At 58.4% G+C, this 23543-nt stretch overlaps 1 protein-coding gene across 1 annotated transcript in view; it reads right to left on the bottom strand.

Annotated features, from left to right (window-relative positions):
- The window catches only part of HMCN2 (hemicentin 2), a 132180-nt gene that overhangs the window by 93520 nt on the left and 15117 nt on the right, over positions 1–23543 (bottom strand). Inside the window, exons 4-15 of the mRNA XM_090274902.1 lie at positions 22815–22937; positions 14965–15136; positions 14289–14395; positions 13293–13413; positions 11287–11550; positions 8401–8545; positions 7739–7860; positions 5673–5945; positions 4469–4610; positions 3933–4060; positions 3143–3256; positions 1026–1175 (exon numbers count right to left, since the gene is read on the bottom strand). Of these exons, the coding sequence (XP_090131028.1) occupies positions 1026–1175; positions 3143–3256; positions 3933–4060; positions 4469–4610; positions 5673–5945; positions 7739–7860; positions 8401–8545; positions 11287–11550; positions 13293–13413; positions 14289–14395; positions 14965–15136; positions 22815–22937 (1861 nt within the window). The remainder of the gene's footprint in view (positions 1–1025; positions 1176–3142; positions 3257–3932; positions 4061–4468; positions 4611–5672; positions 5946–7738; positions 7861–8400; positions 8546–11286; positions 11551–13292; positions 13414–14288; positions 14396–14964; positions 15137–22814; positions 22938–23543) is intronic.

The raw sequence follows: 23543 nt of genomic DNA, 5'->3' as shown, positions 1-23543 counted from the left end.
ACAACATCTCAGAGACATCGTGCAGATGAGGTGCCCGCAGCTCGGAGACAGAAGCAACGTCCAAGGTCACCCTGCTGGTGGGCATTAGGGTCAAGTCCAGAGGCTAAACGCGGGGACCCTGAGTTCGGCTCTCAGCCGTGCCACTTGCCAGCTGTGTGACTGTAGACAAGTTACTTAACCTCTCTGTGCCTCATTTTCCGCATCTAGAAAGGAGAGAGCACTAGCATTCTCCCCAAAGTGTTGAGAGGATTATGTGTTGGCACATGTACCCTGGCCCTGGTACGCGGCAAATTCATGGAAGTGCTAGCTTGTACTTTTTTAGTGTTATTATCAGGTTCTAAGCCCACGTTTTTCCACACCCACCCCACCCTGCCCAAGAGCCCAGCCACGCAGGGAAAGTCTGAGAACATAGCTTTCCTCCTTAAAACCTCTCACCGCCCCCGCAGGACAAAGCCTGGACTCTGCCCGGCTCCCAGGGCCAGGCCAGGAGTGACCCACAGCAGGTAGCGGCCACCTCACTCCCTCTCCCCTCCCCCCAACCCCCGTCTCACTCCCTGCCCCACTTCTCTGGTTATGGGGGGTCTGCGCATGCTGCTCCCTTTGCCTAGAATGCTGTTCCCCAGCTCAGCACCCACTTGACTGCTCTGGGCTCAGCTTGGACATCACCTCCTCCAAGGAGCCTGCCCAAGTCCCCGGTGTTGGGCCAGCCCCCTTCCCACAGACCTCAAGGATGCCACTTCCAAACACTCAGCACTAAGTACCTCAACGACCCCCCAGCAACGCAAAGCCAGAGGCCATTGGGTCCCCGACACAGGGTTAACCAGTGTCAGCCCAATAAATTCAATACGGAGGAAAAAAAGAAAAGGGTAATGCATGGTCATTTCCCTCGGGCCCCCTTCATCCCCAAGGGCTCGGGAGCCACATGACACAAACGCCACACTGGCCGGCGACCTGGCGGGGGTCTCTCCTCCCTGCTCAGAAGCGGGTAAAGGGGGGCGGGCGGGCGGGGACAGGTGTGCACTCACGTCCAACCTCCAGCCGGATCTCCGCAGAGGCGTCACCCAGCTCGCTGGTGGCTTGGCAGGTGTAGATGCCAGCGTCCCTCTCCTGAGCGGCCGGGATCCAAAGCGTCCCAGAGCTGGAGTCCTCAGGGCCCAGGATCATTTCAAGACCCCCTGGAGCAAGGACGGGAAAGCATCCGGCAAGGGCCCACAACCGCCATGGCGGCCTCCTGACCCCAGGCTCCTACAACTCACAAGGCTGGGGCCTGGAGACAGTGGGGAAGTTCCCCCCAAAAGTCAGGGGGGGACAGAGTTTCAGTTTTGCCAGAGGCAAGGAGTTCTGGAGATGGATGGGTGACGATGGCTGTACTGTAGAATCATGTGCCTGGAGCTAATGCCACTGAACTGTGCACCAAAAAATGGCGAGGATGGTAAATTTTGTTATGTGCATCTTGCCACAATTTAAAAAAAAAATAAGTTAGCACCACTAGGTCCAGTTCTCTGAGCCCCTCTGTTGACGACGAGTGAGGCCCAGCCTGTCTCCATACATGTGACAACTCATCACCCAGGAACTCCTTGCCTGGGCCTCCCTACTGGGTCCCCACCCTCTGCCCCAGGTCCAGACTGAGGCTTGGGTCAGCTCTGGGATGTCCTGGGGCCACCCTGAGACGGCCACACACACCCCAGGCCTGCCTCTCCAGACACGCACCCCTGACATCCTCCCCTTAATTGTCCTCCAGGTTCCTGAGACCTGGCAGACTCCCGGATTCTGAGCCCCTTTTAAAATTTAACTTAATGCTTCATTTGTGGTAAAATAGACATAACACAAATTTTTACCATTTTTAAGCATCTTCAGGGTCCCCGTCAGTGTCACTAAGTACATTCACGTCGCTGCGCACCTGTCACCACGTGGGCCACAGAGCTTTTTCATCTGCCCAGCGGAAACTCCGTCCCCTTAAACACTCACTCCCCGTTCCCCCTCCCCCGGCCCCGGCGACCGCCGTCTACTTTCTGTCCCTGTGGGTTTGTGAACACTAGGGAGCCTATGAAAGTGGACTTATGCAGTATTTGTCCCTCTGGGTCTGGCTTATGTCACTCAGCATAATGTTTTCATTATGTCGCGTCAGAATTTCATTCCTTTTTTCAAATAAAAAATTGTGGCAAAAAAAAATAAAAATCACACAACATAAAATTTACCACCTTAACCATTTTTAAGTGCACAGTTCAGTGGTGTTGACTATATTCACGTTGTCCTAAGACTTGAATTTCATTCCTTTTTAGGGGAAAATAACATTCCATGGAGAGATCCCCTTGTAGAAAGAGGCCCCAGGACTGGGAGGGCTCTCAGCCAGAAATGCAGTGACATGACCACTGAATAAGGGGTCCCCAGGCCTCAGCCATCTGCTAGCTGGTGACCTGGGACAAAAGGCTCGAACTCTGAGCGAATACTGCCTGCTGGAACTCTGAGATAATACCTGCCTTTCTCAAAGTCAAGGTGGGGCTCTGACAAGCTCACAGACAGGTGCTGCAAAGGAGGAAGTGCGTCCAGGTGGGAGGGGCCCGCCTTGGGGACTCTGGCTAAGAGTGGAGAAGGAGCCCAGTTTCCGCTTCTAGAAAGGCTGAGGCGAGAGCCCAGCACCCCCGTCCGCTGGTGGGGGCGGGAGAACAGCTCCTGTCAATCAAACTTCAGCTCGGCGTCCGGCACAGAGAAAACACTCTATACCCACTAGCTGAAAAGCGCCTCAGAACAACCCTGCTGCTATGTCGCCCATCGCTCAGAGCCACATCCCTGTCGTCACCGACTCTGTCACTACGTACACAGCGTAGCCCGTGCGCCGGCTCATTCTAAACACTTGGCGTATGTGGACCCTTTCATCCTCACACAACCATCCTGGATTCTCCCCATTTCCTAGACAAGAAAGCCAGCTCAGAGATGCCAGGTCACGTGCCCAAGGTCACCCGGCGCTCCTGACTCCTGAGCCGTCCTGCACCTGCAGTGTGGACTCTGGGTGGGGGGGTGGGGGGGATGCTGAAATGGGCCCTTCTCCCCAGACAGCCCATTCCAAGTGCGCTCCCCAGTGGCTGGTCTGGAAGGCTGATCCTCCAGGGCCGCGGCGGGCCCCTGTCCACTCCCCGCGTACCTCGATACCAAACGACCCGGGGCGGCGGCTCCCCGGACACCTCGCACGCCAGCACGGCCTCCTGGCCGACTGCAGCCAGGACCACGGCGCTCACGGCAGAGACGGATGGCGGGTCTGTGTGGGAGCAGAGCGGGGACTTGGGACCAACGCCCCGGCTCCCTAGCACAAGAGCGTGGCTTTCCACAGCTGGGGCGGGGGCTGGCAACAGAGGCCTCCTCCGCACCCCCTGCCCATCAGGGACAGTCAGCCACCCCAGGGAAACTTAGCCACAGCTGGTGTCCTACAAGCTGCCCGCCCAGGACCCCAAATCAAAGCCAGCCACACCTGGATGCAGTGTCCCCTGTGGTCCCTCATGGAAGCTGCCTTGAAAGCCGAAACCCCACAAGGCCCTCAAATGCTCTATGGAGGACGCCAGCCCCTCCCCACCCCCACTCCACGCCAGCTTCCTGGCAGCCCCAGGAGCCCTCAAGACTCATTCAGGCCACAGAGCTGTCACCCCACCGGTGCCTCTGCCTGCAATACTGTCCCTCACGGAGGCCTCAGCCGGTCCTGTGTGTGACAGCCATCTCCCCCGCCCCCACATGTCACCCATCACCCCACCCTGCTCTATGCACCCTCACCACCCAAAAGTGCCTGTGCGTCTGTTCTGTGCCTCCCCGACCAGACGGGGACCACGTGCTCACGGCTGCGTCCCCACGGCCTGGAACACAGCAGATGCTCACTAAGTATCTGTGGATGGAGGGAGGTGGGGAGGGAGACCCCTCTCCTGAGAGGCCCCTGGCCGGAGTACCTGCGTAGTAGAGGGCAACCGTCTCCTCGTCTGTGCCGACCTCGTTGGCAGCCTGGCAGCTGTAATTCCCAGCATCCTCTGGGGCCACTCCCTGGATGACAAGGGTCCCCTGGCCATCCACGTGAATTCTGCAGTCACACCGTAAAACATGTCCAACAGCAAGGGGGGGTTAGGTCGGATCACGCAAGGGTGGCTCCAGTCACCATTAATAACTAATTAATGTCACCAGTGACCACCCCCTCACTCCTTGCTCTGCACCGACCGGTGTGCTCAGCACTTTACATACATTGTCTTTTTTTCACTCAGGAGGTTCTGAGAGGTGAGGTGACTTGCCCAAGGTCACACAGCCTGAATGGCAGAGGCAGGACCCAAGCACAGGGCCGCTGGGTTCCGTAGCTGTAGCTCCTGACCCCGGAGCCCACACGGAGGCACCGTTTACGATTCCAAAGTGATCGCGCTCCTGAGTCCCAAATGATCCCAGGAGACGGAGGCTGGGACAGGTCCCCTGGGAGTCCCTGTCCCCCTGGGCCCCTCACCTGCTGTCCTCTTGCAGGGCATGACCGTCGCGGCTCCAGGAGATGTGGGGTGCAGGGTACCCAGAGGCTGAGCAGTTGACCCTCACCTCCATGCCCTGGGAGAAGCGCTGGGACCTGGTGTGAATGTTGACCTGCGGGGCCTCTGCAGTTCAAGGAACAGAGCCTGTCAGGCAGCCGGGCTGTCCCCGGCCCCCAACCCTGGGACCCCTGCCCCTCCCACAGCCACAGATGGCAGACGCATAGGAAGCAAAGGCCCCGAAGGGCCTGAATCCCAAGAGTGGCTTCCTTGGGGACTGGGGTGAGCAGGCGGCCACCCAGGCACATCCCCGGGGCACACGGGGACTGGTTTCCCAATTGGCCAGGGGAGCCTCGAGGTCCCTGGAGCTCCCCCCTTGGCAGAGCACCTCAGAGAGGCTGAGGGGGATGCTGGGCCTATGCCAGGGCTGGGAGAGCCCTCCCCTCCAGTGACCTTGAATGGCCGCAAGGCCTGCACACGTATGGGTCCCAAACTTAGGTTCTGTGCTGGCGCACAGAGCGCTCAAAGCACAGCAGACCTGTCGGGCTCAACCAGACCCCACGGCCCCTCATCTAGAAATAGTGAGCGCGCCCCTCCCGCACCAGTGGCCTGGACACGGCCTCAGGACCCTTCTCAGCCCACCCAGGCGGTCAGTCAAGCATCACTGACACCAGCGAGAACCCTTGTTTCAACACACTCCCTTTCACACTTGGGGAATGAGCACCCAGGGAGGGGGATCTGTCTAAACCCCGACAGACCCAAGGCCACATCTAGGTCCTAAAACCCGCAGACGGGTGCTCTCCAACTGTCTCCTCCATCACTCTCTGGTTAGTGCTGCCCAGCCCCCGCCCAGCTTATCTGATCTCTGGGCTTTCAGAAGTTTCTAGTATTCCATCCCTGTCCTGCATATTGGGGGTGGGGTGGGCAATGAGGTGCTCAAAGGCACGGAAAATCGTCAGGACACAATAAAACTGGCTTGGCTTACAGCAATAGAAATCTACGTTAGATAAGAGGATGAACTTCCCACGAGAGACCCACAGGCTAGGAGGGTCAGACACCTCCGTCTCGGAAGGTTTAGAAAACACTGAAGGGTTGGCGTTGCCTGTCAGAGCTGACGTCGGGGCAGAGGGAGGCACTGATGGGCGTTAGGGGTAAGAGCTAGCAGAGCCGTGACAGTAAGAGCCTCACCTCGCACCAGGAGCCAGACAGATGCCTTTGTGACCCCATTGACATTGCTGGCTATGCACTGGTACCGCCCGCCATCACTGGGGATGATGGTGCTGATCTCCAGGGACAGGTCAGCTAGCTGGGTGACTCTGCCCGTCGAGGCCGACAGGACTCGCCAGTCCCGCACCCACGTCAGGTTGTAGGGGGCCTCTCCCAGGACTCGGCAGGACAGAACAGCAGTCTCCCCCGGGGACACGGTCACGTTGGGCACAGGGACCAGCTGCGGCGGAGGGTCTGCAGAGACGTGAACACAGGAGGCTCTGGGGGGCTGACGCGGGGAGGGCGCCATCCTGCAGGCCCGGGTCGTGTCCAGACGCCAGAACACAGCACTGTGTCCCTTAGGGCACTTCGGCCAGCAGAGAGGTTAACCAGCATCCGGTCCCTGTCGGGGCTAGTGCCACCCCAGGGAGGACGCGTTTCCCTGTCCCCATCAAACTCCGGCCGAGGGCTGCATGGCATGTGCATGCTCTAACGCAACACCCAACCTCAGCATTTACCAAAAGCTCCGCCACCCCTCACAACCTTTGAGCCAATATCTGCACCCTTGGGAATGCAGCTCGGGACCCTAACTAACCCTTGGGAGGGAAAGAATAATGAGCCCAAAGCTGTTCTCTGTGCAGACGGGAAGGCCACTGTAACATCCAAACGCAGAACTAAGGCCTCTGCCCCAGGAGAGGGAAGAGCCCAGAAAACCGCTATCTCGACAAGGAAAAAACCCCAAGAAGTGACAGGATTAGAGACGGTCTACCCAAGGTCATGGGCCTGAGGCCCGGCAGGGGAAACGCTGGGCCCACACAGGCTGCATGTGCCAGTGACCGTGACGTCCAGGCAAGAAGAGCCCCTGACCTCCGCAGCCCCTAAAACCATAGGAACGAGCGGGAAACTGACGTGCTGGGGCACACGGGAAAGTGTGACTGTGGGCAAAGTTCAATGGCAGTAAGGCATTGCTGTCCATTTTATCGGGTGTGATGACGGGATATCACACAAGAAATCTACTTTTTAAAAAAGAGATGGATACTGAAGTATATTTATCTCTTTACATATATTTACACCAAGGCACCCCAATATGGCAGCATGCATAGTGGGGTACCAATGTGTTTGGCTGCGGAGGCCTGTAGTAAGAGCTGATTGTAGTGCGTTAAGACTTGGAGTCAAAAGCCCTGAGCATGAGTGTAACATGTTTAGCCACGAAGAGAAAAGGCAGGTACAGCAAACGAGGAGCGCGTGTGCATGCGAGTCCCGGGCGGACAAGCTGCCCGACGCTGTTCCACTTCCCTGTGCTCAGCATTTATAAACAGGAAGTTTTTGTTACTTCAGGCCGTCAGCACGTTTGCTGACGTGCCGTGGGGCGGGGTGACAGACACGCGTGTTCGTGTAAGCGTGTACACTGTCCTCCCCTCTTTGGTGAAACGCACACGTGGACAGACGTCTGAGAGGAAGGGGATAAATCAAGGCGCCACCGCCCAGGCTGCTCAGTCTCTTTGTGCCCGTGTCCCCGGCTCCCCCGGAAGCACGGTGGTTTGCGTGGATGCGGGCACACACAGGGCCTAACTTTCTGAGCCAGACGGCCAAGGTTCGTACGTTAAAAAAATGAAGCCAATTTCATTTCCAGATGATCTGGCATTTCCACCCTTCCTGAGCTGGTGGCGCCGCCCTGGTGGGGGCGTGGAGGATAAGGTGTTGGGACTGCAAGATGGACCGTGGCCCCTGCGAAGGCCTAGGGGCTGGCCAAGTCCCAAAGGCCCGACTGAGAAGTCAGAGGTGGAAGGCGGGTTGGGCAGGGGAGCATGGCTGAGCCGGACGAGGGTTTCGACCTCTCTCCAGCTGGGACCTGCATGCCATCCCAGGGGTGACAGCCCGGACGGGGGAGCAGCAGGCAGGTGGCAGTGTGGACAGCCAGACTCCGTGTGACAGACAGTCCCAGCAGCTGACGGGCACACTGCCCCACAGATAGGGACACCCTGGGAGGAAACCCTAGAGGGGAAAGTCAGGAAGGGGGAGGGGAGGGGATCCTTGGAGGGACAGACCTGTGACGATAACTTGGGTCTTGGCTTGTCCGGTCCCAGCCCTGCTGACCGCTGTGCACTCATAGGTGCCCTCCTCGGCCTTGGAGGCCCGCGGGATCTCCCAGCTGCTGTTGCCCGACTCCCTGTGAACACAAAACGGCTGGGGACCCACAATCACACGGACCCCAGCCAGGGTCCCCCAGCCTCGTCTAGCCCTCAGGAGCCCTGTTCCCCTGAACCCTGCCCAGCGGAGAGGCCCCAAATCCTCTTGGAGGCGGGCAGCCAAGGACATGCAAATCCCTCGTTATACTGTGTGACTCTGAGCAAGTCCCTTTCCCACTCTGAGCCTTGGACGTCCATCCACAAAGGGGAGGGTCTCAGAGGGTCTTCCTTGCGCTGACCCCCAGGGAGCCAAGCCCTGCATGGGGTGATTTTTCTGGAAGCTAAGGAAGGCCTGTGACTCCTTCCCAGGGTGATGGCCCAGCGGCATTGGAAGCCTCAGGAACCTCCCTCCGCCATCCCTGGCCACACAGGGAGGTGCCCAGGCTGGGCTGTCCTGGAGGACAATATGACCGAGTCCAAGGTCCCTCTCTTGCCGCCCACTCCCCCTCAGATCCCTGCAGGGCCCCAGGACCCCAGGAGCCCTGTGGCTGAGGACAAGGGGCCGGCCTTCGGCCACTCACTGCAAATGCCTTTCCTCGCCCAGCCGGGCTCCGTGCCGCCACAGCTGTAGCCGGAAGGGGAGGGCGCTGTGCACGGAGCAGGAGACCAGCAGGGGCTGGCGCAGGTAGCCGTGGATCCGGGGAGGCATGCTGACCAGGGGAGCACCTGGAGGAGCGACCAGCACTCAGGAGTCCTCCCTGCTGCTGCACAGCCTGCCCTCCCTCCACCCAGGGACAGAAGCTCCCGGGGATGCGGCAGGAGCCAGAGGCCGCGATCCAACCCCGGGCTCCCCATCGGGTGGGCGCCGAGAGCAGGTTGCTTCGCTCTCCAAGCCTCAGTGTCCGCCCCTGTCAAGCGGGGCTCACCGCAGGGCTGACCTCACTGTGTCCCCGTGCTGCCACGAGGAGTGGTGGCAGGGGCAGCGCTTGGAAAGCACTGGGCTTGCACACAGAGCCCAGAAGCTCTGCCAATGAACGCTCTCGTTGTTTTTATGATTTGTGACAAGATTGGCCGAGATGGGCCGGTCTGTGCCATCTTCTCAATTGTATCAGACAGAGAAGTCGGACCAAAATCTGATGAAATGCTGCCCAGACTGCGCTCTCCGGGGGTGGGGGCAGGGCTGTGCATCTGCTCGTCGGCTTGGAGGTCAGTTCGACCCAGAGATGTTGGAGGGAAGCCTTTTCTACTTAAAAATAAGTGTGGCTGGGCCATGGCTGTAGCTGCAAAATTCACACGCATTTTTGAGATAAAATAAGAGACTTCAATGAAATCTCACAGCTTGTGATGAGCCCCATGGGGCCCCACTCACAGACACCACTGTCCCCCTCGTCTGACCCCAGTCTTGAGGGTGACACATTCTTGTGCTGGCTATCGGAGTGGCTTCAACGGAAAGCCTGAGAACTACCCCGCAGGGTAGTTCGCGATGCGTTGTGCCTTACGGGGTGATGGTGGGCATGCGCCAGCCTGGTGCTGCCCTCTCCCTGCCCCCACCAGAGCCGCTGTGAGGGCTGGACAATGTGCCAGGCCTCCTCTGAGCACAGAGCTGGGGGTGGGAGGCTGGCAGGTGACATCATGCTAGAGGCTTCTGCCCAGGGGCCAGGAGTGGTGCACCGTCCAGCCACGTCCTCAGCTGTGTGCAAAGCCACCACCGCTACCCCGCCTTCCCCGCCCCCACTGGAAGCCTCAGCAAGACCATCCGGGGCTTTCTCTTCCATGAGCTGCAAGGGCCCGACGACCTCAAGCCCAGCCCTCACCGCCCCCCACCCCCCCAAACCCAGAGCCTCCTGCTCTCAGCCAAAGTCCCAGCCTCCCAAACCTGGAAGGTAGAGAGGGAAGCAAACAGCCAACCCACACCCCTCCCTGCCCTGCAGACGCACTGATCTAGAGCTGACGTGGAGACCAAAAGCCAGAGCTAAACTCCAAACTCCTGGCTCAATCGCAAAGAACAGGAAAGACAGAGGCTGGTTTTCTCCTGTTGAAATTCCTCTCTGAAAATTCTGCTCAAAGCTGCCAAGGCCCAGGGAGGAGATGGCCGGGGGTCACTGCGGGGCAGTGGAGGCCAGGAGGCCGGGAAGAAGTGCCCTCCAGTCCCCCCACCTCACCACGGGCACCAGGTGTCCCCCTGTAGCCCTACTGAAGTGGGAGGAGCGGGCTGCCCCTCGCTGAGATCCCCGGCAAAGAAGACACCAGAAGATCAGTGACACCCACCTCTGTGAGCTCCTCCCAGGCCGCCACGTGGGAACACGGGAAGTGGGGAGGAGGAGGGAACAGTGCCCAATAGGAAGCCAATGGCCAGGAGCGCAGGTGCCCCTGCTGGGCCCAGAGGCAGAGCTGGAAAGCCAGAGGTTCCTCTCCGCCCTCTGCGAGCTTCCAGCCTGGATGTCAGACCTCGGGGACATACAAAAGCCAGCAGGGAGCCCACACATGTGGCAACCAACACAGCATGACCGAAGATGAGACCACAAAATGGCCTGTGCCTACAAGGCAGAATGGCACGGCAGCTGCCCTGTGTGGAGGGCCCTGGGCCACGATTCCCACGCCCTGGGTGCAGACGCTGAGCACCCCAAGAGCTGCCTCCTTGTGTGCATTAGTTTATGGAACCCTCAAAGCAACCCCGTGAGGTGGGTGGCCTTGGTCTCTTCATCTATAAAATGGGGACACATCTCAGAAATGTTACAAGCATCAATGCTTCAGTGAGCTAATGCACAGCAATGCTGAGCCCCGGGCTGTCCCACGGGAAGTGCGTGGAATGATGGCCAGAGTAGTATTAGCGCGATTATGATTATGATAGTGATTATGGCACTGAGAGACCAGACCCGCACCCGCTGCCCGGCCCACTGCTGCGTCCACAGTGCCCGGCAGTGTGAGTGAGGCAAAGTGAGCGTGGGACGGGCAGGTGGATGGATGTCTGGATGGATGGATGAGTGGGAGCGTGGCTGTTTGAATGGGTGGGTGGGTGGATGTTTGGATGGACAGATGGATGGACGGATGAGTGGGTGAGGGGTGGGAAGGGGGGTGGATGGATGGACAGACGAAGAGATGAGTGGGTGGGGTGGGAAGGGGGGTGGATGGATGGACAGACGGAGAGATGAGTGGGTGGGGTGGGAAGGGGGGTGGATGGGTAGATCAGTGGATGGGTGCATGGGAAGATGGATATTTGGGCGGATGGGTGAGTGGGTGGCTGAACGCCCGGGTGGACGAGTGGGACAAACAGACGCACCGTGGGCACACGGGTGAGCTAGGGCTACATCGGAAGCATCTCAGGACTCAGCATAATGCCTTGCAGAGCTCGCTGCTGTGGAAACCCATGAGCAAACACTCCCTAATCTAATCTAATCTGGGAAGGCTTCCAAGAAGACATGGGCCAGTGAGACAGAACTCTGGGGCTGGCCATCGCCATCACTCACCTGGGGCCACCCCACTGTAGGCAACTCCGGAGACACGAAGGAGGGGGTTCCCCTCGTGGTCCTTGCCCTTCACCTTGAGGTAGAAGCGCTCCTGGGGGGCACGGAAGGGCGGCCCACCCCACAGCTGATGGACGGACCCGTCGGAGAGCAGCTGAGTGGGCACAGTCAGGAGGGGCTGCCCGGAGCCCTGCGAGAGCTCCACTGAGTCCAGGCGGCCGGGGGCCTGCAGGCCCGTGGAGTTGATCACCAGGGAGATGGGCACCCCTGCGGACGGGAGGGCGAGGAAGGGGGGCTGGCATCTGCACTGGGCTCCAGGATGCTCCCCAACAGGGGCCCTAGGTCTCTTGGTCAGGGATCAACCTGCTTGGCGCCCCCTTCACCAAGCTCCAGCTCCCTCACCTTCTGTTCCCTGGGACCACTCACGCTGGGGTGGGACAGAGACGGGGGCCTTGCTGCTGTCCGTGGTCCTGAAACCCCACTGTCTGTCCAGCGCTACCCCACGGCTGCATCCCCTCCACGGCAGACGCGTAGCCTCTCATGGAGTGTAACTGGGAAGAGGCATTTTCCTCCGCGCCCCCCTCTCCCCCGACCCCGTGAACTCTGGCAGGGGCTGTCCTCGGGCAGGCCCTGGGCCAGACCTCAGTGAGAACATGCCCTGGTCTGGGAACTGCGACTCTGCCTCCTGGTCCTCTGCCTCCGTGTGCTTCTCTGGTTTCCTTTCCTGTCTTGTTGGAAATGGACTTTTCACACTTATCCCAGAGAACACAGAACTGGATTCGGGGTTCACAACTGCCTTAGCTAATTTGGGAACTTCTGTCTGGTCTCTTCCTTTTCAGACAGTTATTGATTCTTTTTTCTCTCTCAGACATGATCATCCAGGGGCCAGTGCCTTTGGTTGGTATGGTCCATAAAACACCTTAACATTTTTGAAGAAACACCGAACAATCTGGAAAAGGCCTGTAAAAATCTAGAAGTCCAGATTCCTCCGGAAAATCAAGTGTGTCAGTGCCAGGTCCCAACCATCAGCGACCGGCAGGTAGCGGCTGCTCCCTGGGGTCCCAGCACCGCGGTCCAGTGCGCCGCAGCCCCCACACTCCCTGAGGCTCCTGGCACGGAGGCCGCGTGCCAACCACTATTTATCATTTGCAATTGCCCTGATCTTTCTCTTTTAAAAAACCATCTTGGGCCCATGTCTTTATCAAAAGCAGAAACCCAAGGGGGTCTGTCACGTGTGCCCCCCACCCCTGTTCCACTGAGGTCTGTCCCTGGGGAGTGTTCAGCTTTCAGTCGCTACGCTAGTAATCCGTTAAAGAGTTCTCATGAAGGATTTTGTTTCTCTCCTGGCTTTCGGATAGAAACAGCCTCTCCCCCCACCCTGTTATCAGCAAAAATAAACACAGAATGAGTGAGCGGCCCCTATTCGCTGTGAAGACATTACTGCGGGTCCTGGCAGGGAAACCAACCGGGCCTGATAAGAATGACAAACAGGAGAGGCGACCGGGACTTGGAGAAAGCGCGAAGGACCTGGCATGCACCATTTCTGGTCACTGTTCCGTGATCCAAAGTTTGCCTGACCTGGTCTAGGTCCCTTCCCATCTCTCTCTGAGCTGGTCCCAGCAAAATCCTCCAGATGGCCCCATGACAAGGGACCATATTTTCCAAACTACAAGTTAGGACTGCTGACCTGGCCAGCAGACGGTCCTGAGACAGAAGCCCCTGCCCAGGCCGGGGCCAGCCTCCTCCAAGCGGAGCAGTGATGGAAAACTGACCCTGTGCCTCTGAGCCAACATCCCCCCAGGCTACCCACAGGGAGCTTGTTCTAACGGTACATGGCCCCTGTGTCGCCTGGGCTGGGGCGTGGCCCGGGGCTCCGTTTCTTGTGGCGTGGGAATGCAGCCTGGGCTGGGCCAAGGGCTTAGGCACACACGTACAGCTGTCCCCAGGGTGCCCGCCATTCCCCAAAGGCCAGCCCCACGTCTTCCGGAGGCAGGTCCAGGAGCAGGTACCTTGCAGGGGCCACTCGATGGTGTGGCTGAGATCCAGAGAGGGCTGCGTGGCGAAGCCGGCTCGGAAGTTGATGTTGCTGATGCCCGTGACCCTCACCGAATGGCGGCCGCTGCTGTAGACCTAGCACAAACCCAGGCTCACCTCACTGGGGCGCTTGATGCTCCAGGCGGGAGGTGCCAACCCAGCCCAGCCTGGGGTCATCACCTGGAATTCCCACCTTCGCAGACATGTGGGCAACCTACCTGCTCCCTGGAGGCCCAGCACGATGCTCCCCAAATGAAGTGGAAGAAGCCCCGGCTACACCACTGTCCTGAGTGGGCTGCATCCACCCCCAACACCCACAGGACCTATCTGTCCCTCTGCATGTCTAACCCCAGCCTCGCCTTCCCCCTGGGAATTAGAGACCTTGGCTTGCAGATGCTCAGAGTTTGAGAGGCAGGGGTCCATGCAGCACCTAGCTCAGAGCCTGTCCCCAGCAGGCACCCCATAAACCTGTGCCCATCAGCAGGAGCTCACGTCCCTCTGAGGCTGCAGCCATCGCCATCCCAGAATACTCTGTGGGGACTCCAGGCTGCCCCTGTACCCTGGCTTCCAGAACCTTTCAGACCAGAGCAGGCCCTGCTCCCCCTGCCAGGCCTGTTCCTCAAAGCCATCCCCCAGGGTCACCCTTGCTTCTGATGTGCCTCCTTCACTGAACAAGGCTCTGAACAACAAGCCGGCTCGGTCAGCCACTTCGGGACACTCAAGTCACTCCTCGAAGTCCTTCTGAAGTGTTCCCTAACTAACCCAAACCCTCCCCGTCCTCATACTGATGCAAAACAGAACACCTCTCCTCTGTCCTTGACCCTTTACTGCTCCTGCTGTGCCCGCGCCACCACCCACGCAGCAGCCCTCGGCTTCCCAGGACCCCCGGCTCCGAGGGCAGGCAGGAAGGAGACGGCGCCTCAGTTCCGCGCAGCTGGCTGCCCGCAGCCTGGGAGCCCCGTGCCCCCTACCTTGATGGACCACAGCCCAGGATGCTCCGGCTTAAAGGCCACAACCCTGGCCGAGTCAGGGATGTTGAGAAGCACGTTGAGGCCCTCATCCTTCTGCAGGATCCTCCCTATGGAAATCCCAGTGACCGCTTAGTCCCCAACACTTTCCTGGGAGGTGACAGAGGCCCCACCCTGTCCCCAGGAACCCATGGCTCTCCAAACACCAGCCTCAGGCTTCGCAGAGAAATTGACAAGAGGCCTTTGGCGGTGCTCAGGCCCCCACCTCCTTCTGCCATGCACCCTCCTCCCTATTCCCTCCTCCGTCCCTGGGGACGGGGTATGTACCTGGTCTCCAGACTGGGGTGCGCATGACACCTCAGAGCGCCGTGGAGCCAGGTGGCCAGGCCCAAATCACAATGACCCTCCACCTCCCAGAACCCCAGCTCCCCACCTGTATGACAGTCTTCAGTGCTCGCCCCAACCGACCCGCCCGGCCACGGCAGGGACCCACGGAGAGCATCGGGGAAGACTCCGCGGGAGCCTCCCATGCCAGGACTGCCCTGACCTTAACTCCCCTCGCCGCCCTCCACCTGGCACCCCCTCTACCCCTGCCACCCCTTGTCTCTCTCTTTGTCCCGCTCTGACTCCCAGCTTGGTCTCAGGGCCGAAGAGGAGGCCAGCCCTGGGGTGCACGTACCCAGCGGGTCTCGGACTTCGATCTCAGGTCCCGGGCCGCTCAGGGAGATGGTGACCTCCTTTAGACTGGGGTCGAAGGGGAGCTTCCATGTATGCTCACCCTCCTCCTCATGGTCCGTGGACAGCAGGTGCACCTTAGAGGCCTGGATCGCTGACTCCACCCACTTCAGCACCTGGGCGGCAGGTGGGAGAAGCTGATGCCAGCATGTGACCTTGACTTCTTACTTGTGCCTGGCCCACCCACGACAGGTGCCTAACAGGCTTCCGGCGGCAGCTGCATGTAGAATCTGGTTCTGCGCCCCACCCTACCCCATGGGTTTCAGGCCAATGCAGGCTTTCCCGGGTACCTGGAGGTGATTCCATGCCCCCTGAGCCCCACCAGGCCCAATGCACATGTCATTACCCTCCTGGCCTGTGGACTCAGAGCTGTGACACCTGAATTGAGGAATCCAGAGGACTCAGCTCTGAAGGAAGGAGCAAGAAGTGCCCTTCTTCTTCGAAAACTTCCCTGCTTCTTCACCTGGCCAACTTCTCCGGCACCCAACACTTCCTCCAGGAAGCCCTCCTGATGTCTCCCACACATGGATGAACCCTGGACATCTGGAACCTTGGCCCAGACCAATGTAGTTCACCCTCACCCACCAAGGGGCCTCGGACCACATCCCCACCAGGGAGCCACACTATCTCTAAGCAGGACTGAAAGGATCTTCTCTTGATCCTTTTTATAATGTTGAAAAATCATAAGTCCATGGTTTCTATAACTGCCTATTCATTCTAAAATCTACATAGTTCAGACAGGTCCCATTGAAAATCAGGTAACAGGCAAAGACTCTCTCTCCAGAATCCTATATCATTTAATAAACATTGAGAAAATTATTTTAGGGGGTTCTCCACCTCCCTCCAAGGCTGTTCCCATGAGCGCATGGATCCCATGTTAACAACCCTTGATCCAGTCTAAGATGGTATCTCATTGAGCACAAAATTATTTTGTTTCTCCAAATCCTTAGCTTGGCCTTCATGACCCTATGTTCTATGGTTCACCTGTCCAAGCTGCCCCAAGGTCACAGTGCCCCTGACTCCCCCATGCTTGCTGGGCTGGACCCCCACGGCTCCCGAGGTAGCCTCCACCCCACGTGTGTTCGCCTTACAGAAATGCCTACCCCTCTTCAGTAATCAGCTCCTGCTTATTCACCCCTCTCAGCGTGGGGAGGTTTCCCCAAACCCAAACAGGTCTGGCTCCCTCGTGTCCACGCCTTTGCAGCAATCTGCACCCCAGTTATTCATACTCATTAGATTCAGGTCCATCTCCTCTATGAGGCGGGGAGCTCCCTGAAGGCACAGAGCCTCTGCTGTGCCCGAGCTCAGTGGCTGGCACAGAGAGCATGTGTCCCTGAGCGTGACTGAGCGGGACACACCTCCTGACCAGGGTCATCAGGTTTGGGTCAGGTTCGCAGTGTAGACACACGTGGCTCACTTAACTCCACAAGCCCCAACCCCCCAGCTCACGCCTCATCCTTTCCAACAGCCAAGCCTCCCAGGTTCCAGAAAAAAAAAAAAAAACGGCCTTGACTGGTGTGGCTTGGTGGTTAGGGCACCATCCCGCAAAGTGAAAGGTCACTGGTTTGATTCCTAACTGGGGCACATGTCTGGGTTGTGGGTTCGGTCCTCAGTCAGGTTGCATATGAGACACAACCGATCAGTGTTTCACTCTCACGTCGATGTTCCTCTCCCTCTCTTTCTCCCTCCCTTCCCCTCTCTAAAAATAAATAAATAAAATATTTTTTAAAAGAGAGAGAGAGAGAACCAGGAGAGAGGGAGACGAGGGGCTCCTGCAGTCAGAGCCTCTCTTTCCCGGCCAAGTTCCTTCAAGAAGCACGCTGTGCAAACCCTAAAACTGAAACAAAGTGAAATGGGACCCCAACTAAATGGCACGCTGGTGCCATAACCTCAGAGAGAACAAAATAACTTCAAGTGAATTGAACACCCAGAGGTCCGACTAGACTCTCTCGGTGGGAGGCTCACTGAGGACCCAGGAACAGCAAAGACACCTTCAGTTAGTTGTTTTAAGTTAGCAGAACTATCAGTATCGTGCATGTGAAACTGTTCTCTGTATCATGTAGGATAGAGCACAGAAGTAAGGATCTTGACGTTTTCTGAACCAAGATGGTCTCTTATAACCAAGTGTAAATGAGGACGACAGGTATTTTATTTCATATAAATTCATTCCAAGTGAATTTAGAACTCAGGGGCTTCTTAATGCCCTTCCCCACTAGGGTTCCTCAGAGAAATGGCTGATTCCAGGTCCGGAGCAGGCAAGTTACAAGGTAGGCCTGGGGCCACTGGTAATTCCGTCAAAGCAAGGCTGTTCTCAAAGACTCGTGGGGACATGTCCAACAGGCTCAAGAGCCAGCTTGCAGGAGCCGCCATTGGCTAAAATTGGAACCAGAGCCCCGAACAGAATAGCTGTTAATTGGTGTCAATCATGTGCCCACGATAAGGCTCCAAAAACAAATGCAAAATTCAAAACAACACAGCCTCACTTGTCCCCAAGGCAGGTGACGTCTTAATTAAAAGAAAGGACAAAGTGCGGCCCCTGCCCTTTCCAATGGGATGGTGCGTCAGAGGCCCCGGATCATTCCTCTTGATGAGCAAAAGCTCTTCTCCATGGAAGGGAGCCCACGAAGAAAGGCAGAGGGAATGATGCAGCTAGGAAACCATTGTCCCGCAGCCCTTAATGAAAAAAGCACTTCGGGCAAGCATGCTCAGGGAACGCTAACGCCCTCAGACGGAAGTTGATGGGGGACTGGACATCCACGTGGACCCCCAGCCTTACCCCACGGACCACCTGAGTCATGACGGGAAAAACACGGTCTCGTAACGCGGAGAGCTGGCTGTCACCGCCTTACTGCAGCCATCACACTTCTCGTCGGTAAGAGCAGGACAATCAGGCATTACTTGCCTCCCGGTGTGATGTAATAGAAAACACACACCGCACCAACTACAAAGGATTCCTGCCAAAAATGCTGGCCTCCATCTAATCAGTCATTGAGAGCTAACTCCCCATTTAGGGGAAACCACAGGGGACAGAGGAACAAGGTAACACCATCAGGAAACAATCAGATAAATCCGGAACATGGGACACTGTCAAAGCAATGCCTCGTCAACAAGTCAGGGGCACAGAGAAAAGAGGGGCTGCTCCAAATGTCAGAGGCTTAGCAGACACAATAACCACATGAAATGCACCGCCCCTGATTAACTCCCAATGGGACCAAATGCTTAGAAAAGGCAGTCAGAGAAAAATTTGAACATGCACTCAACAGCAGACGACACCAGTCAAGTGCTATTAATTAGATGGTATTGTAGGTTAATTGGAGACTTTTTTTTTTTTTAAATGCATGCTGAATTATTTATGGATAAGGTGTCATGATTCAGCAAAAGGTGGAGAGAGAGAGATGAAGCAGGTGGAGCACCGAGTTGGTACCTATGTTCTTCTTACTTTTCTGTATCTTTGACAGTTTTCATAGTAAAGTTTTAAAGTAGAAATCTCTTATGAAGAACACGCATGGCATTATTTTCCATATGAACAACTGTAAATTTACTTCTGTCCTACCATGTGATCTTCCACGGAAAGGAAAGGAATTGGAAGCACAGCCCAAGATTTAGAAAATGTCTATGTTTTGTTCAGGCTGAGCTAGAACACATGTGCCTAGATTTTAGAGCTAGATTTAAGTCATCACAAGATAAGAATCCCATGTTCTGAAAACGCCTCTGTTTTTATGCGTGGAACGACTTCCTTCTTCTGTTTTGCCTAGCTTTCTAAGTAACGTGTCTCTTGAAAAGGTCCCACCTGTCTTCACCGAGGAATGGGAGCGAGATTATTCACCCATGACGGGGAGGACTGGAAGGCGGCAACAGCCAAGGCTCCCAGCTGGACAGAAGCTGGCGGAGTATGCGAGGCAACTCCCCCCCAACTGCAAAGCAACGGCTCTGTGGCCGCTGTCTTCCCCTGGGCCAGGCCTGGTCAGGGGTCAGGAGGAAATCACAACTAAGCAAAGCTGCCAGGAGGTGGTGGCAGTACCCGCTGACAATTACCCAGACAAGTCACACTGCTACTGTGTTGCAACAGTCATTATAATCTCATTCTAGACTGTTCTGAGGGAGGGAAGAGGCCCAGGAGTTTAGGCTACTGAACCATGGGGAGGGCTGAGATGGGACAGAACGCCAGTGACCCCCCCCAACAGGAGACCCATGGGGCCTGCCCAGTAAGCACATCACCACACAGGAGCTGGGGGACTCTGACTCTCTTGCCCACAGCAAGGCCAGGCCCCTGTCGACCCAGGCCTGGGGTGAGGCCTTCTGGCCCCTGTGATGCCCCCAGGGCTGCATGGAATCCAGGGAGCCTTCCGAGAAGAGAGCCTTCAGCAAGCAAGTGTAGTGTTTATTTGGTGAAAGCAATGGCTTCCAGATGTGAGTGAAACTGGGGGTGGGGGTGGGGGGGCTGGGAGCCAGCAATGCACTGGGGCTCATCTCCCTGTCACTGATGGGGAAGAAATGAAAGAATCTGGGAATGCTACCCTGGCCAGCTGGCTGCTCGCTGCTCAGCCCTGCAAGGCAGATAAATCATCCCCCGGGGCTCCTCGGACACTTGCCGGCCAAGGCGGCTGAGGAAGCAGAGAGGGGAAGCCAGGGCAGGAACGGGCCTCAGAGCCGCAGACTAGAAAACTGAGGGCCCCACCCCGGGCCCGGTGGCATCAGGGAGCTCGTGGGCATCGGTGGAGAGAGCTCCAGCCCCTGCCAACTGGGCACGCGGGCCCCCGTCCGGGGCTCTGCCTTCCTGAGAACCTGGTCCAGAGAGCACGGGTGCCCTTCGGGGGGCTTCCCTGGAGCCCGGGGGTGGGTTCTGGGCCCCACGCCGAAGTGCGGGGGCCAGGGTTGCAGCCACCGCCCACCCTCATCAAGCGCGCGCGCATGTGCGGTGCCCGGCCTCACGCACAGGGCTTCCCACGCCAGGATTCTCACCGGGCGGGGGCTCTCGTAACCCAGCCGGGCACCTGGGGAGACGGGGGCCCAGAGACAGGATCGCGGGGCTCCAGGTCAGCCTGCAGGCAGGTGGCAGGGCTGGAGTCTGAAGCCAGCATGTGGCCCCAGCCTCCCACCGTGCCTCCTCCTCTGGGCCGGGTCCAGGATGAAGTCATCTCCGAGGCCGTGCCTCCTGGGCTGCTAATGAGAACCACCTGGTCAGGCCTCCCTGCGCCCCTGCCTGTCTCAGGGGCCGTTCACCTTTCCCCGGGCTGATGCGCAGCATCGGGGCCACTGGCCGTATTTGTACCTGCGGGTGCTGGAGAAGGGAAGGGTCTGAGTCCCCAGGGCGGGACTTCCCAGGACCCAGGAGGGCTGCGGGCTGATGGGGTTGCCCAGAAATTCTGACCCAGTCAAGTGGGGCGGGTGGCAGTGTGCGCATCACGTGGGGAGGAAGGCTGGGGACAGCTCTGCTGGGGCACGTTGCTCTTTGGACCTAGCGAAGTCTTAATCAAATCTGCGCACCTCAGGGACAGGCTCCGGTGCGTGCGGCCTGCCTCCCCTGCCTGCTGAAGGAAGGCAAAGGCTTCAGACTACCCCTGCCAGGGGCACGGGACGTTCACCTTCCTTTAGTCACCCCTGAGCCCCAAAGGGGACCCCTGGTGCCAGTGAGGCCACTCCCGCAACTGGAAAAGCACAGTGCTCACAGCACTGAGCCTGAAGCCTAATGGGGGCCCCTCCATGTCCGGCCACCGAAGCTGCCCTGGCACAGAGCAGATGCCAGAGTGCGCAGTGTATCACTGCTGCCACCCTGGGCCTGCCGTGGAAGGTAAAAGGACTGACTGCACAGCCATGGGTCGGGGACTTCTGTGGCTTCTGAGAACTCCTTCTCCCAACTCAAGAACCCTGGCTGGGGCAAAGGCACCGTTCCCTCTCCTGGACGGAGGACCACAGCCCTGGCTGCCCCGGCCGCTTTCCCAGGCTTGCAGAGTGTCTGGGAACATCTGGAAAGGACCAGGGCCAAGGCATTAAGCTAACAAACGACAGAGCTGTGTGTCCAGGAAGGAGAGGGACGCAGGACCCCACCCGGAGGCAGCCTGTCCTGGCCAGCCAGGGTCCCAGGGCAGAAACTGGGCACTGTGGCCAGGAGCGGGTGGATTTGCCCCAGTTTCCCTGCCCCGAGGGAGGGAACGGGGCATCCCAGCCCTACACCTGGGCAAGCCGTCCTCCGCCCACCCGCCAGCGGCCCTGCTGTCTGATTTGCCCCTGGCAGAAACCCCGTTCCCGTGCAATTGCCCACACAGGCCTCCTCCCAAAGCAAGGGCAGGACCAAGCCATCCCTGCGCTGTGAAATGCCTTCCACCCGTCCTTGGCCGGCTCAGTGCCAGGATAGGTGGAGGAGCCAAAAAAGAAAGCCTAACGTGTCGCAGAGAACCATAAACGCCATCTGTCAACAGGGAGTTCAGGCCGCTAATCTAAACACAGCCTGGACAGTTCTCTTCAGTCCATAAATACCTAACACACAAAACCTTCTCCAGGAGGGGACAGCCGGGCTGCCTCCAGGCTGGGGCCTCTCTCGCCTTCTTCCTCCCAAGGCCTCGGGCACAAGGGAGCCTTCCTCTGTCCACTCACCAGCTACTTACTGCGCACCTGCTCTGCGCTGGAGGCTGTGCAACGTGCTGCGGACACAGTAGCAAGCAGCACCCCTAATGGCCCGGCCCTCGGGGAGTTCACAGTCGTAAATTGTAATTATGCAAAGGGGGAGCCCCAGAGGGTGTGAAAGGAGACTTACTCTTGATGGAAAAATCAAGGAAGGTCTCTCCAAGAGGCGCATTTCAGCTAAGACTGGGAGGATGAGAAGGAGCCAAGGGAGGCGGAGTGGGGAGAACAGGCGGCACAGAGCAAAGGCCCGGAGGTAGGAAAGGCACAGGACACAGAAGGAACCTCAGAGAGGCCAGCAGGGCAGCGGCCGTGGGCAAGGGGGAGAGCACCGCCTGTGGGATTAGAGAGGCAGAGGTCAGGTAAGGGTCCGGACCGGCCCAGGAGACAGCAAGAGGGACCTCTGGGTCTGATTTGTTTTTAGAAGAACCCAGTGTGATGCTGCAGCCAACTCATACAAGCCCAAGAGAGTGGGCCGTGAGCACCCCTTTCCAGCCCTGCTCAGCGAGCTCGGGATGGCGGCTTGCAGTGAGCCAGGGCGGGAGTACCTACACGGCAGAAAAGAGTGTTCTCGCGCTTTCCAGGGAGGTAGCTATGGGATGTTGACCAGCCCCTGGAAGGATCCCTCTGGCTCCTGGGAAGGAATGGACTTGGGGGGCAGAGGGAAAGCGGGGAGAGCCCTGAGCGGCCGATGGAGCCTGGAGGACAGGAAGGGCAGGCACCCGGTCCGAGAAAAGACAGGGACGCAGACACCTGGTCGGTGCTGTGCTGAGTCCAGACCATTGCCAGTCCCACGCAGGGACACGCAAGTCCCTCCCAGCCAAGTCTTCAGGCAGGATTTCCTATCCCAGCGGCATGGCCCGCGTCAGATGGCCACCTGTAATCCTCCAGGGACCCCTGACGCTGGGGAGAAGCTTGCTGCAAACCCTAGTTCTGCCAAACTTTGCGAGTCTGTCCTGCCAGCACGGACCAGCCTTGGTACTCAGGGTACTTCTCCAAGCCCCAGTCTCTTTACCTGCAAAGTCGGGAAACCCACAGCTCCTGCCTTCGGGGTGCGCAGGACGGTGGGAGGGGCAGTGAGAGCACAGCGCTTCCTCCGCTCCTGCTGCAGGTGGGCACCCAGCACGGCCCACCAACTCCCGGCAGGGCCGCACACAGACCGGGGAGGCTCACCTCGGTCACCTGCTGCTTGTCCAGGTGGAACACCTGCCCCGAGCTGGTGGCAGCAATCTCTTCGTAGGCCAGGTAGCCAGGATGCGTGCGATCACCACAGTCCCCCGTCAGCACAAAGACCACCTGGAAGAGGGATATGCAGCCTGGCTCGTGGCTCCCCCAGCCACCTGCGTCGGGTGTGAGTGGCAGGGACAAAACCAGGGAGCGGTGACCGGGGCGAGCCTTCTCTTCTCTCAGCGCTCAGGTGATGTGTCTGTAAGATGGGAAGGATACGCGTACCCACCCTGTGGGGACCAGGACTGGCGCAGGGACGCAGAAGGCGCCCCGTAAAGAGGGCTGTTATTAAATGCACGAGGAAGGGAACGGAAATCGGCTCTGCTCTGGGCGGCCCCTGGAGGCTGCAGGGCTAGGAGAACCGAGCTTGTTCTAGATGGGAGAACAGAGACGCTGTCCCAGCTTGAGGATGTCACACAGCCGGCCCTTCTGCATTTCCCCACACCCATCCCTTCCCCCACTGCCCTTGGAAAAGCAAAGCCCCTGCACATGCTCCAGATCCTGAGACAACGGAAAAGGGGCGACGTGCGTCCGTGGCAGAGACGTGGAGCAGAGCGACGCCAGCAGGAAGATGGATTGTGCAGACACTGACAGGGAGTGCGCGGCAAGCGTGGTGTGGTCTTTATCAAGAACAGGCCTCACCAAGGAGGCACGAGCCCAGGTGGGCGGGGGCCC

Source organism: Furipterus horrens, unplaced genomic scaffold (assembly GCF_987537825.1).
Source record: "Furipterus horrens unplaced genomic scaffold, mFurHor1.1.pri manual_scaffold_4, whole genome shotgun sequence".
Taxonomy (NCBI): Eukaryota; Metazoa; Chordata; class Mammalia; order Chiroptera; family Furipteridae; genus Furipterus; species Furipterus horrens.
This window is presented reverse-complemented; position numbering and strand designations above follow the sequence as displayed.